This window comes from Pseudorasbora parva, chromosome 12, assembly GCF_024679245.1.
Source record: "Pseudorasbora parva isolate DD20220531a chromosome 12, ASM2467924v1, whole genome shotgun sequence".
Lineage (NCBI taxonomy): Eukaryota > Metazoa > Chordata > Actinopteri > Cypriniformes > Gobionidae > Pseudorasbora > Pseudorasbora parva.
This window is the reverse complement of record NC_090183.1, coordinates 4,392,234-4,405,208: the sequence shown is the minus strand read 5'-3', so window position 1 is coordinate 4,405,208 and position 12,975 is coordinate 4,392,234. Positions and strand designations below refer to the sequence as shown.

The 12,975-nt window shown below is 39.8% G+C and overlaps 1 protein-coding gene across 2 annotated transcripts in view; it reads left to right on the top strand.

Annotated features, from left to right (window-relative positions):
• Positions 1–12,975, top strand: part of LOC137093858 (transcription activator BRG1) — a 34,053-nt gene that overhangs the window by 18,149 nt on the left and 2,929 nt on the right. The window contains exons 17-32 of one of the 2 annotated variants that reach the window (XM_067458823.1): positions 818–928; positions 1,101–1,343; positions 3,631–3,744; positions 4,481–4,588; positions 4,747–4,833; positions 4,913–4,959; positions 5,042–5,208; positions 7,086–7,249; positions 7,360–7,587; positions 8,865–8,942; positions 9,042–9,260; positions 9,333–9,589; positions 9,957–10,062; positions 10,146–10,247; positions 11,771–11,897; positions 12,755–12,891. In XM_067458823.1, coding sequence (XP_067314924.1) covers positions 818–928; positions 1,101–1,343; positions 3,631–3,744; positions 4,481–4,588; positions 4,747–4,833; positions 4,913–4,959; positions 5,042–5,208; positions 7,086–7,249; positions 7,360–7,587; positions 8,865–8,942; positions 9,042–9,260; positions 9,333–9,589; positions 9,957–10,062; positions 10,146–10,247; positions 11,771–11,897; positions 12,755–12,891 — 2,295 coding nt within the window. Of the gene's footprint in view, positions 1–817; positions 929–1,100; positions 1,344–3,630; positions 3,745–4,480; positions 4,589–4,746; positions 4,834–4,912; positions 4,960–5,041; positions 5,209–7,085; positions 7,250–7,359; positions 7,630–8,864; positions 8,943–9,041; positions 9,261–9,332; positions 9,590–9,956; positions 10,063–10,145; positions 10,248–11,770; positions 11,898–12,754; positions 12,892–12,975 lie in introns of both variants that reach the window. The other variant, XM_067458822.1, reaches the window with a different exon arrangement.

The following is a 12,975-nucleotide window of genomic DNA, read 5'->3' as shown; positions in this document are numbered from 1 at the left end:
GGGAGATGAGAGCATGCAACTCCGCTTTTCAACGCCTCTGGCTTTAACATTATGCCACATTAGCGCCAAAACGCTATTTATTGTTTGAATTTCATTAAAACACATTAAAAAAAATTAAAGCTTATAGCTTTGTTTAATATCAAAAGCAGGTTTGGCAATTTGGCGTGAGATTGAGTTGGGCGGAGTGAGAGCGTGAGACAGAGCCTGAAAGCGTGAGAATCACGCCAGATGCGTGAGAGTTGGCAACCCTGCATGTGTTATTGTGCTAGAAACATCTTAGACATGTTAAATAATGTTAGCAGCATGCTAAAATATGATAGCAATGGTTTTAAATAATGCTGGAAACAAAGTAATTCAAATTTCTAGCTTTTAAAACTACTAAACTAAAATAAAACTATTTCATTCTTCAAACTTAACCTTCAAACTTCAAGTTTTGAAAACTACTTCAAACTTTCAGGTCTTTCTCAAGCCAACATAACGTTTGCCTTCAAATTTAATCTAGTTTAAAATTGAAATCACAAAAATTGAGTCTGCTTTTAAAGTATCGTTTAAACGTCTAATTTCAATGAAAGTGTTTCAAATAAGACCTAATTTATGAGGATTACTGAAATATGTGACAGGGATAAAAATGCAATAAAAAAGACACTGACAGTTAACAGTAAATAATTTCATGATTCCTTTCAGCAGCTTTGTTTGTTAGTAGCTTGTAGTGGTAACCACTTTATGAAATGAGTAGCTCCTCTGATGTGGCCAGTGATGATGTGATGAGTTTCTTGTGGCTCATTGATGGCCTTGTGATCATGTGACATGTGTTCAGGGATCTCCTGCTGCTAGAAGAGCCTTTGTACCACAGCTGCGCAGCGGCAAGTTCAACGTGCTTCTCACTACTTACGAATACATCATCAAAGACAAACAGGTGCTGGCCAAGGTAAAGCCTGTGAGGTTCGTGTGTGTTCAGACGGATGTGTGTTTGACCCTCTCTCAGATCTCAGCCCTCTCTTGTAGGTGGGATGAATGTGAGCCATGCTTGTGCGCCGCGGTTCTTGTGTCCTTTGGCCTCGATCAGAGATGCGCTGATGAGCTCATGTCACCTGATACAGATTCGCTGGAAGTACATGATAGTGGATGAAGGTCATCGCATGAAGAACCATCACTGTAAGCTGACGCAGGTGTTGAACACACACTATCTGGCGCCGCGGCGTGTGTTGCTGACGGGGACGCCGCTGCAGAACAAACTCCCGGAGCTCTGGGCGCTGCTCAACTTCCTGCTGCCAACCATCTTCAAGAGCTGCAGCACATTTGAGCAGTGGTTCAACGCTCCCTTCGCCATGACCGGAGAGAAGGTATGCCACTCTCTAAATAAGTGCCCATATTATGCTGTTTTAAAGGTTGCGAATTTTGTTTTGGAGTCTCCTAAAATAGGTTTAAATGCATACCCAAAAAGGGTATTTACAAAAAAAAATCTCATAATACACATTGCAGCATCAGCTCTTTTCTCTCCGCCTCTAAAACATAGACTGAAAAAATTATGGACGACGTGACTTCATCCGTTTCTGCTTATAAGAGTTGAAGCTTTCAGATGCCCCGCACAGTGCTGACATTTTGGGACAGAGTCTGCGCATTAAAGAGCAGGAAAAACAGCCGTGATATCAAAAGCCCGCCCACACTCTCACAGATGCAGAACAATTAATTATGTTGGTGTGAAATAAACAGTTATGGAAATGTAGAAATTAAAGATAAAGCTCCAATCTGCTCCCAAAAATCCAGAAAAAAGTCAGAGTCAGAAACTTCACTCAGAGAAGACGTCGATCTCAGCTGTCAATCATGACGTCACACCGCAGGTTTTTATAGCATCAAATACTTGAATTGAAATCATCGTGATGATAACTCCCCACAATGACATAAACTAACTGTGGGGAATTTTTTTTTGAAGTGTAACTTGATTGTTTAGTTTATCTTGCATCCATTAGAAAACACGGAGGGGCGGCTATACTGGGACCGGCTATCTGGGGGCGATCAAGGCGCGGAGGCTTCAGTTATTTACAGGAGTGCTGCAGACCCAAGGGGGTAATCTAGCACCCGAAAAGCGTTCCTCCCATAGGGGTGGCCATTGCTAACCAAGCCATCACCTGCTGTTAGCATCCCATTGACTCCCATTGATTTTTGCTTAACTTTGACAGTGAATAACTTTACATCTGAGGCGTTTAAAGACTCCATTTGTCCATTGTTTATTTATAAAGAAACACGACAATGTACAAAAGGCTCCATTATCTTGTATCTTACACGATCGCCCCGTGGAAGCTGTTTTTGTAAAAATAGGCTAACTATTGCGTCATAACCAATGCGACTCTGTCGTACAGTAGAGAAATTACCGTATAGACCTGAGGAGACGCTCGCAGGCAATCTTTTACTGTCTATGAGGCAGTCGGGGGGAAGTGGAGACATAAAGTCTGATAAAGTCAAAGGAGAAGAATGGAGAGAAGCCCATAGTGAGCCAAAAGCAACGGGAGAAAATATTTAAACAACGCAATTCAGATTTCACTTTCCACAACTACTAGAAGACTTATAACTGTCAGACAGGTTGCTTACGTCACATCTACGGCGTCAAGCTCAGTCTTAGGCTGCGCAGTTTGCTCAGCCATCAGGAACTGGGTGCTTCTAATGGACTTCATTTTTCACCGTTGAAGTCTATGGGGTCGCTGTGTCCATTTCTTTTACTGTATATGTGCAGACCTGGTCTGAAATGGTTGGACAAAAGATTTTGTCTCTAAACCCCTCCTTTCCGAGAGCTGCTCTGCTCTGATTGGTCTGTTGCCCAGTCTGTTGTGATTGGTCCACCACATACCAAATGCTCATTAGCATATCTGAATCTCTGTATTCTAACCTATCAATTCCAGCGTGATTTTATAAATAAAATAAAATAAAAAAATAATAAAATTTAATTTGAGAAATGAATGCAAGGTCCTGATTACATCTGGTATTTAGATACCTTTTGGTCGATCGGATCACAAGTAGATAAGGGAGACACATTCCCGTTTACACCTGGTGTCTCTTTTGTCCACTTTCAACCACTTCTGTCCTGATTTCTTCAAGGGGAGGGTCTATGTATGATTTCGATTCAATGGACAAAATAATCTTGCGCAATTCACATATGAACGCGACCAGATATGACGGAAAAACATACGGGTAGCAGCAGCTCTCGTTTCTGTTCTGACATCTGCAATACCAGCCGAACACTGTGAGAAAGATCAGGAATGGTGAGAAAACATTGTTCTACGTTTTCCGTCTTCAAACCAAATTCGGGTCTTCAGCCGACAAAGTTTAAATCCTGTCTGGCTAGCGCGCTTCTCATAATGTTTACGCATTAGGTCAGTCGGCGAAGAGTAGACCGTCTTTTGTGGACCACATGAGCATTTAAACTTTGAAAGCAATCCTGTTAAATGTGTTTCCGATACCTCTGGAAGTGGTCGAAACTCGACAAGACCCCGTTTACATCTCATGCACTATGATGTGATAAAGGAAAACTAATATGATTCCTATCTTTAAAAAAAACGTATATTCTTTTCTACATGTGGATATGAAGGAGTAGGAGGCATGACTCACAATAGTGTTCAATGATGTCTCTCTCAGGTGGACCTGAATGAGGAGGAGACCATTCTGATCATCCGCCGCCTGCATAAAGTGCTCCGCCCCTTCCTGTTGCGCAGGCTGAAGAAGGAAGTCGAGGCGCAGCTGCCGGAGAAGGTGAGTTTGCTGTGTGATGCAGAATTCAGTCAATATGTGTGTGTCAAGATGTTTCCATCCACTTATTACAAATTTTGGGTTATCACATAAAAAAAATGCTGTATGGAAGTTGTGCATAAATTGTGCATAAACAACACATGCACTTAATTGAGGTGCATCATTTTTTATCTGATAAAAAGACTGATGTGCATTAACTACGATGGAAACACATAGAATATCAAAAAATCTGTCAATGCGCAATAAAAAAAACTCATGTGACTACCTCAGCAGAGGCTGTGATTGGATAACTGGACTAACCAGCGGACCAATCACATCAAACATCTCAGATGTGTGTTTGGTGTTTCTGAAACGCCTGATTCTGTCATCAGAATGATTTGGTTTAATACTCTCCAGAAGCGTCTCACAGGATTGCGTTCCCAAACACCAGCGTCCGAACACAAGAGAACACGACAGCGTTTGAGTTTCGTCTGATGCTGAGACGCAACTCAGTTATGATGGAGGAAAAAAGAGTTAGATTGCAGAAACTTCCATTTATGTTTCAGATATTTTGCTCCAATTTCCCAGGAAGTGTGGATTTTGTTCTCTTAAACACATGAGATGGAAACACTGCTTTATTCGCAAATGTTTAATGCAACATTTCAATTTTGTGCACAAGTTAAATTTGTAACTTTAAATGGAAACGTAGCTGGAGTCTCAGACAGATGACGCATTTGTGCTGTTTTATGTCCATGTGCAGGTGGAATACGTGATAAAGTGTGACATGTCGGCCCTTCAGAGGGTTCTGTACCGACACATGCAGGCCAAAGGAGTGCTGCTAACCGACGGCTCAGAGAAGGACAAGAAGGTGAAGAAGAGCGCATGTGACTCACACCTGGCAGAAACGCCTCACATCTTCAGTGCATGAAATCATGAGATCGTTCTGCATCCCAGCAGCTCTTTATCCTTTTCGAGATGTAATAAAGCAGACCAGTTGTGTGTTACTGAACATTGTGTGTGTTTCAGGGTAAAGGCGGCACTAAAACTCTCATGAACACCATCATGCAGCTGAGGAAGATCTGTAATCATCCCTACATGTTCCAGCAAATCGAGGTGGGTTAATGTGTCTGTCGTAGTGTGTTGATCGTCTGGTGAAGCTTTTCTTGTGGTACTGAATGTGCTGCTTTTGCAGGAGTCGTTTTCTGAGCATCTGGGTTTCTCGGGCGGGATAGTTCAAGGGTGAGTGCAAATGCATTGTGACACATTACACATCACCTGGACTAAGACTTTATATGACCTTTATTTAACGTCTGACCTGCAGGGCTGACCTGTACCGAGCCTCAGGGAAGTTTGAGGTGCTGGATCGTATTTTGCCCAAATTACGGGCATCCAATCACAAAGTGCTGCTCTTCTGCCAAATGACGTCACTGATGACTATAATGGAGGATTATTTTGCTTACCGCAGCTTTAAATATCTTCGTCTGGATGGTGAGTTTGTGTTTCTCTTTTTCTTTTGTTTGTGGTGTTTGCAAAGTAGAGCCAGATGATTATTATTAATAATGATGCTGATCTGGACAAATCCAACTCTACCTCATTTTTTTTTACCTGTTGAAGGGCCATTTGGACTCCAGATGCATCCTGACACCAGGAAATCATGATATGATTTCCATGATGCAGAAAACAGGGATAGAATTGTGGAATCCAGTCATAAAAATGCAATTTACAATATAACACGGAATGTCATGAATAAGTTAAAAGTAGTGCTTTACATTTAATCAAATCGCAATATGGACTAGTGATGCGTGATGCCTTTTCACTATGAGGACATGAACTTCATCTCCAGAGCCCCTCTGAGAGTCACTTCACCAGCACTTCACCATTTTATTTAGGAAAAACTATTATCATTTCACACATACACACAGAAACTCAAAGGTCTTCAAGACAACCCGCCAGTTTGGTTTAACTTGAAGAAATCGTGACAGTATATAAAGTATATTACTTCTGTAATACTGTACATGAACCTCATTTAATAATAAATTAAAACTAGTTTTTTAAAGAGGAATCACAATTTTTCTTCAATAAAAATAAAACATTCCCAAAACGCCCTATTATTGTAAATATATATATATATATATATATATATATATATATATATATATATATATATATATATATATATATATAGTTGTTCAGGTTTTATGGATTTTATTTATTAGACATTCTTAGATTAAATATGGAATTAACACTTTAAAATGGAATTCAGAAAAATGCAAATGGAAAATACGGAATTTTGGAATAATAAAACGGAATTTGAGAAAAAATAAAATGTAGTTCATAGGGCTCTAAAAACGTCAAGCGCTCTAGTGCTGTTCGGTAATAATTGACCGAAAAATTTAACGTTTAATTTTTGTTCTAAACCTTTTAATTTGTTGGAATGGTACGAAACCTGGTAAAGGTTTTGGAACTTGCTGTTTTAACACACAAAATATGTGACATGATATGAAAAGATAAAAAATATTCATACTTGTGTTGTTCATGGTAAAAAAAAATTAGCACTTTGAAAATGAACGTGAGACAAATTTCATCTAGTGGAAACTTTTGGAACTGCGGCCAAACAAAATTGCACTGAAAGCTCATTTTTTGAGATATCAATCTCAAATTTGGAACACAGCTTGTTTAGATTTATTGCTTTGATTTTCTCACAGTTTTAGAGTAAAATGTGTTCTGGAAAATATCTATATACATTTTTTTATTGTATTTTTAAAAACAATAAATATAACATTTCAGTTCAAAGGTTTACTTTTTTAAAAAAAAATTCACTTCAGCAATAATATGCAATTTGTCATCTATATAAAGAGACCAAACTTAAATCTGTGATCCAAAACATTCAAGATTTATGTTGGAAATTTCATTTTTAGGTCCATGCTGAAAAAGTGAATAAATGGAGTATAACTACTGCATAAATATAATTTAGTAGCATAAAATCTCCTAAAAAATATTAAATAAAAAATACTATTGAATTAAAATATAGAACATTCATTTATTGAATTCTGAATCAAATTCTGTCATTTTTTACCTTTGCACAAACAGTACCAGAGGGTTAAATAAATGGTTAATAAATTGCTGTTTTAATTATTTCAATTAATTACACACTCTTTTTTGATTACTGAAATTAAAGAGTCCAAATTTAAAACACACTAAATAAAACTGATTTCTCTTGGCCCTTACAACATTTAACATGCAGAATCATGAGAAATGGTCAGGCCAAATCTACTATCGTTTCGAGCATAGCTTACAATTTCTTCAGAACTGACCGAGACTGAAATGAGATTTGCTTCCTCAGAATATGAGTTTGTGTGTTTCAGGCACGACCAAAGCAGAGGATCGCGGGATGCTGCTGAAGACCTTCAATGATCCGGCCTCTCAGTACTTTATATTCCTGTTGAGCACCAGGGCAGGAGGACTGGGCCTGAATCTACAGAGCGCCGATACCGTCATCATATTTGACAGCGACTGGAACCCTCATCAGGTAGCACAAGGCATTAGATTAGATGGACTTGTATTATCCCGAAGGAAATTTGTCTTGGACACATACAGTACAGACATCTGGTTCAGAACTCATGTTTGTTCTGTGTGCAGGACCTCCAGGCGCAGGATCGAGCCCACCGGATCGGGCAGCAGAACGAGGTGCGGGTTCTGCGTCTCTGTACCGTGAACAGTGTAGAAGAGAAAATCCTGGCGGCCGCTAAATACAAGCTGAATGTGGACCAGAAGGTGATCCAGGCTGGCATGTTCGACCAGAAGTCGTCGAGTCATGAGCGCCGAGCGTTTCTGCAGGCCATTCTGGAGCACGAGGAGCAGGACGAGGTCAGGAGTATCACTCTCCCTGCGTATAGTAGGCAACAAACAGTATGTAAGCTGAGTATTATATCCAAATTCATAGTATTTATAAACCAGTAGGCGAAATATATCCGGATGACCTAATACGACATATTAGTGACCTAATGGCAGTGAAGTGATGCAGCTGAGGCCATAGATCACATGACAGTTACAACAAGGCATATTTAATACGTCCAAATTGAAAGATACTATATAGAATATTTTTTTAACAGTTGCAGTGCAAGTTTCAAACCAAATACCTACTATACAGTATGTGATTTCGGACGCATCGTCTGAGAATATTCCAATATTAAACTGAATATTTCAGTAATTATTGATTTATGAAAACTCTACTGCCATAAACTGCTTAAGTCAATAATCCGAATAAGGCTGTCTGTATTAACCTGAATATTGGGTCATGCAGACACCCTATTCTGAATATCAGCTGTAACAGAGTATTTTGACATCTGCATGATTCTATGACTTAAGAGGAAACAGAACGTTTTTATAGGAGATTTATCTTACAAACATGAGAAGTGAGCGTGGATCACTATAAAGATGTGCAAATGTTTATAAGGGTTTGTGATGCATTAAAAGAGACAGGTTGTGTGCATGCACACAATAAAAGATTGTTATAAAGCTAAAGTGCCCATATTATGCTATTTTAAAAGTTCCTAATTGCGTCTCCTACAATAGATTTACATCCATCAAAGGTCAAAAAAATAATTTTTTTGATAATAAGCATTGCAGCATCAGCTCTTTTCTCACGGTGTGAAACAATCTTTCAGATTCACAATCTTTTGATCAGTTTGATCAAAGATTCAGTCTCTCTAAACTCCGCCTTTCTGATTGGTCAGATGACCCAGTCTGTTGTGATTGGTCAGAAACCCCTCATTATCATATCTGCATCTCAGCTTTTGATAGACAGTGAACAGTAAAGTAAACAGTAAAGATCTTCGAAACTTTGCAGAGCTTTTACAATCACAAACAGCTCTATTACACACTACATTAAAGGTCATATCTGACAAAACATAATAAGGGCACTTTAATGTGATCTGATAATAAGAGCGAGCATCTACAGGATTCAATGAGAGAATGTTGTTTATTCAGAATATGCAGATTAATATGAATATCCCGATAACTGTGAAGCATCGAAACCTTATATTCGATGTCTATGTAAATCATTGTCATGGATCTTTTCTTTATTTTCTGTACTTTCTGTAATTTCTGAAGCTCTGTCCCTTGGTGTTTTCTGTTTCTGTCAGGAAGAAGATGAAGTGCCGGATGACGAGACTGTAAATCAGATGATCGCCCGCAGCGAAGACGAGTTTGACCAGTTCATGGTGTCATTTAATTTTCTCTCACTTACAGTTACAGAGTTGATGTCATCCACCAAATCCTGATTAAATCCAAATTAACTTCTACTGTTTGTTTCTGTGTAGCGCATGGATTTGGATCGACGCCGCGAGGAAGCTCGCAATCCGAAGCGAAAGCCACGTCTCATGGAGGAGGATGAGCTGCCCACGTGGATCATGAAAGATGATGCCGAGGTGGAAAGACTCACCTGCGAGGAAGAAGAGGAGAAGATGTTCGGCCGCGGCTCCCGGCAGAGAAAAGAGGTCGATTACAGCGATTCACTCACGGAGAAACAGTGGCTGAAGGTCAGATATATATACAGTTAGTTTTCTTCTCTTCTTCTGTAAGACATTTCTGATCTCTGCCTCTTTTCTCAGGCTATTGAGGACGGGACTCTGGAGGAGATCGAGGAGGAGGTGCGACATAAGAAAACGGCTCGGAAGAGGAGGCGCGATCGGGATCCGGATGCCATTCCGTCCACTTCGGGTGCTCGTGGAGGGAGAGACAGAGACGATGACAGCAAAAGACAGAAAAAACGAGGTCGCCCGCCTTCCGAGAAGCTATCGCCGAACCCTCCTTCACTCACCAAGAAGATGAAGAAGATTGTGGATGCTGTTATTAAATATAAGGAGAAGTGAGTGGCATCGGCTTTTCCAAAAAGGACAAGTTTGTGAGAGAGACGCATTCAGTGTGTGCTGATAGTTATGGATCTGTGGGACGGGTTTTTGTGTCTTCAGATGTTTGTTATGGAATTGTGGAAAAGTGATTTTGTGCCTTGTAGATCTTCCTAGGTCTTTACACAGAAGTGACATATTACAGACACATTATAGTTACATTTGAATATGTTTTTAAACCACACTTGCTAAATACAATCCAATCAGGATGTGCACATAATCGTATTTGGACCGTCAGTCTGAACATATCTTCGAGAGATATCAAGTGTATGAATTATTCCTCGATAAGCCTGCATGACCGATGTGCGTTTGTTCTGAATGTTGCAGTAATGGCCGTCAGTTAAGTGAGGTCTTCATCCAGCTGCCGTCACGGAAGGAGCTGCCCGAGTATTACGAGCTGATCCGCAAACCTGTGGACTTCAGGAAGATCAAGGTCAGTGTGTCCATGTCAGCAGTCAGCGGTTTCAGGTTTTATTCAGGTGTCATTTGGTTACACAGATGTTTGTGTCTGTGCAGGAGCGCATCCGCAGTCATCGGTACCGCAGCCTCAATGATCTGGAGAGAGACGTGATGCTGCTGTGTCAAAACGCTCAAACCTTCAACCTCGAGGGCTCACTGGTTAGACTCACACAGACACACATGTCAGGTTTACCATCTTTGTTAGGACTCTTCATAAGCGTAACGGTTTTTATACTGTACAAACTGTATAAAGTGTTCCCACAGGTCCTTAAAATCCTTGAAAATTTGTGAATCTGAAAATAACATTTCAAGGCCCTGGAAAATAAACATGCATAGATACAGGTCCTTGAAAGTGCTTGAATGTAGTTTGTGTAAAAAGTTTTCTGGAAAAAATTCCATATTATCCCCTCCGGTCCACTTTTGTGTTATTTCGCCAACACTTCGTAGCCCATGCATACTAGCTTGCTTGATTTACGTTAGTTACATGCATTTACATGTATTTCATGCTTACACCGAACCAAAATATGTTCAGTCAATGACTGTATATTGTGCTCAATAAACATAAAACATTTGTGATAACCTGTTGCCCAAATATTTTATTTAATGTAATGTCGAATTGCTTTGCTTTAATGTAAACCCATGAGGCAAGAGAAACTTAAAGGTGCACTATGTAGTATTTTTGGAGTAAAATATCCAAAAACCACTAGGCCAGTGTTAGTTTGTTCAGTTGAGTACCTACAATATCCCAAATGTACTATTTGTAAATTGTGAGAAAATTGCTATTTTAACTAAGGACCATCAGCATAGCGTCTGAGGAAGTCGCCTGTCAATTGCGTCATATCTGCGCTACCCTCGGTTTCGGGTTTTATTTGGCGCTTTACTCTTAGCAGTGTGAACAAGTGAAGGCACAAGTTATGTCATAACATCATTTTCAACACACTTAAATGTATCTAATATGATAAACAGAGCTGCATTACCTCATAATCATAACCGGAAGAGCGGATCAGTGCAGGTGCCCAGCGAATGTGTCCCGTCCCGTCATAATAAAAGTCCCGGTGTTCGCGAGCCGTGTGTTTGTATAACAATCGCTCCAGCGGCCGTGCTCAGCTCCACATCACTCGGTCCTGCTCTGCTTTACACTACAGTAACAATAATAACCGCATCCATGATCATGATTTCTGCCTGAGTCCTATTTTCCACCGGCTGTGAGGTGAAGATCACATGTCCCAAGATACTGCGCTCACACTTGGCGTCATCAAACTATGCATTTGTTTAGAATAGGTGCCCTCTAGTGGACGGAAAGTTGCATAATGCGCCTTTAAGAGCATTTTCATATATCTTAAAACTTCTGGTGACATGAGCCTAAGCTCTTTTCAATAAAATGCATGCAAAAGTTATTACCAGATCATTTTAGAATACAGTATAGGATGTACAAAATATTCTTTAGATGTATGCAAAAACAGAAATACGACAAATAGAATATCAATGTATCTTATAAGGTTATCCAATGTAACACACGCACGCACGCACTGACATACATGGATGCACTCACACACATAGATACACACACACACACACACACACACACACTTCTGCTCAACTCTCAGCTGCACACAATCTTTAGCAAACACGTACACAAATGTATAAGTGTATTCTCTCTCGTGTGTGTGTGTGTGTCTCAGATCTACGAGGACTCTATCGTACTGCAGTCGGTCTTCACCAGCCTGTGTCAGAAGATCGAGAGAGAGGAAGAGAGTGATGGAGAGGAGAGTGAAGAAGATGAAGAGGATGAAGGCTCAGATTCAGAGAGTCAGTCAAACTCAGTTATTTATTTAAGGCTGACTACCCAGCTGACAGGAAACAGAACTTCAGCTAGCGTTCTGGCAAGGTTCCCTTAAAGATATGAACAAATGATCTTCCAGTAACATTAATGGGAATTCATTAAAAATGATCTGGTCTTTGATAATGTTCTCAAAACGTTATACATCATTCATGGAAGGTTTTTTCTAAAATGTTTTAGTTGGATGTTCATCTAACATTTTAAATGTTACTTGTTTCAGAATGTTCAGATAACATTCAAAAGTAACGTTCCTATAATGTATGAAGAATGAAAAAAATTAATGTTTCCTTAAAGGGATAGTTCACCTAAAAATGAAATTTACCCCATGATTTACTCTCCCTCAAGCCATCCAAGGTGTATATGACTTCTTTCAGACGAATACAATTAGAGATATATTAAAACATAAACACTTCCAAGCGAATGGCTGTTTCTGATTTGAAGTCCATAAAAAAATTATTCTGATAGAAGAATGTCATATACGCCGAGGATGACTTAAGGGTGAGTAAATCATGGGCTATCCATGACTATTTGAACATTCAAAGAACATGCAAAAATAGCGTTCTCATAACTTAATATGAACATTAGCAGAACATCCTTAGAACATACCGGTATTTTTGTTAGCTGGGTAATTGAAACCAACTAGATGTTGGTCTGTAATGGTTAACTTAAGACTAAAGTACACTTCGGTTTTTTATGTGTTCAGTGTTCAGCAGAAACACAAATGCATAAATCTATGTGTGAACTTACTAGTTGGATGTGGCCTGTAGAAAGGGACACTACTGACGATGTGTATTTCTCAAATGTGTGTGTGTGTGTGTTTTTGTAGCTCGGTCCGTGAAGGTGAAGATTAAACTAAGCCGTAAGGACAGAAGTGCAGAGCGTGGCAGAGGACGCAGGAGAACCGCGAGAACCCGTGCGAAGCCCGTCGTTAGTGACGATGACACAGATGAGGAGCAGGAGGAGGTAACGCACTCACACTCACACACACACACACACAGCATGCAAAAAAATGTTGTTGCATCAAACTACATGAATGATATTGTGTGT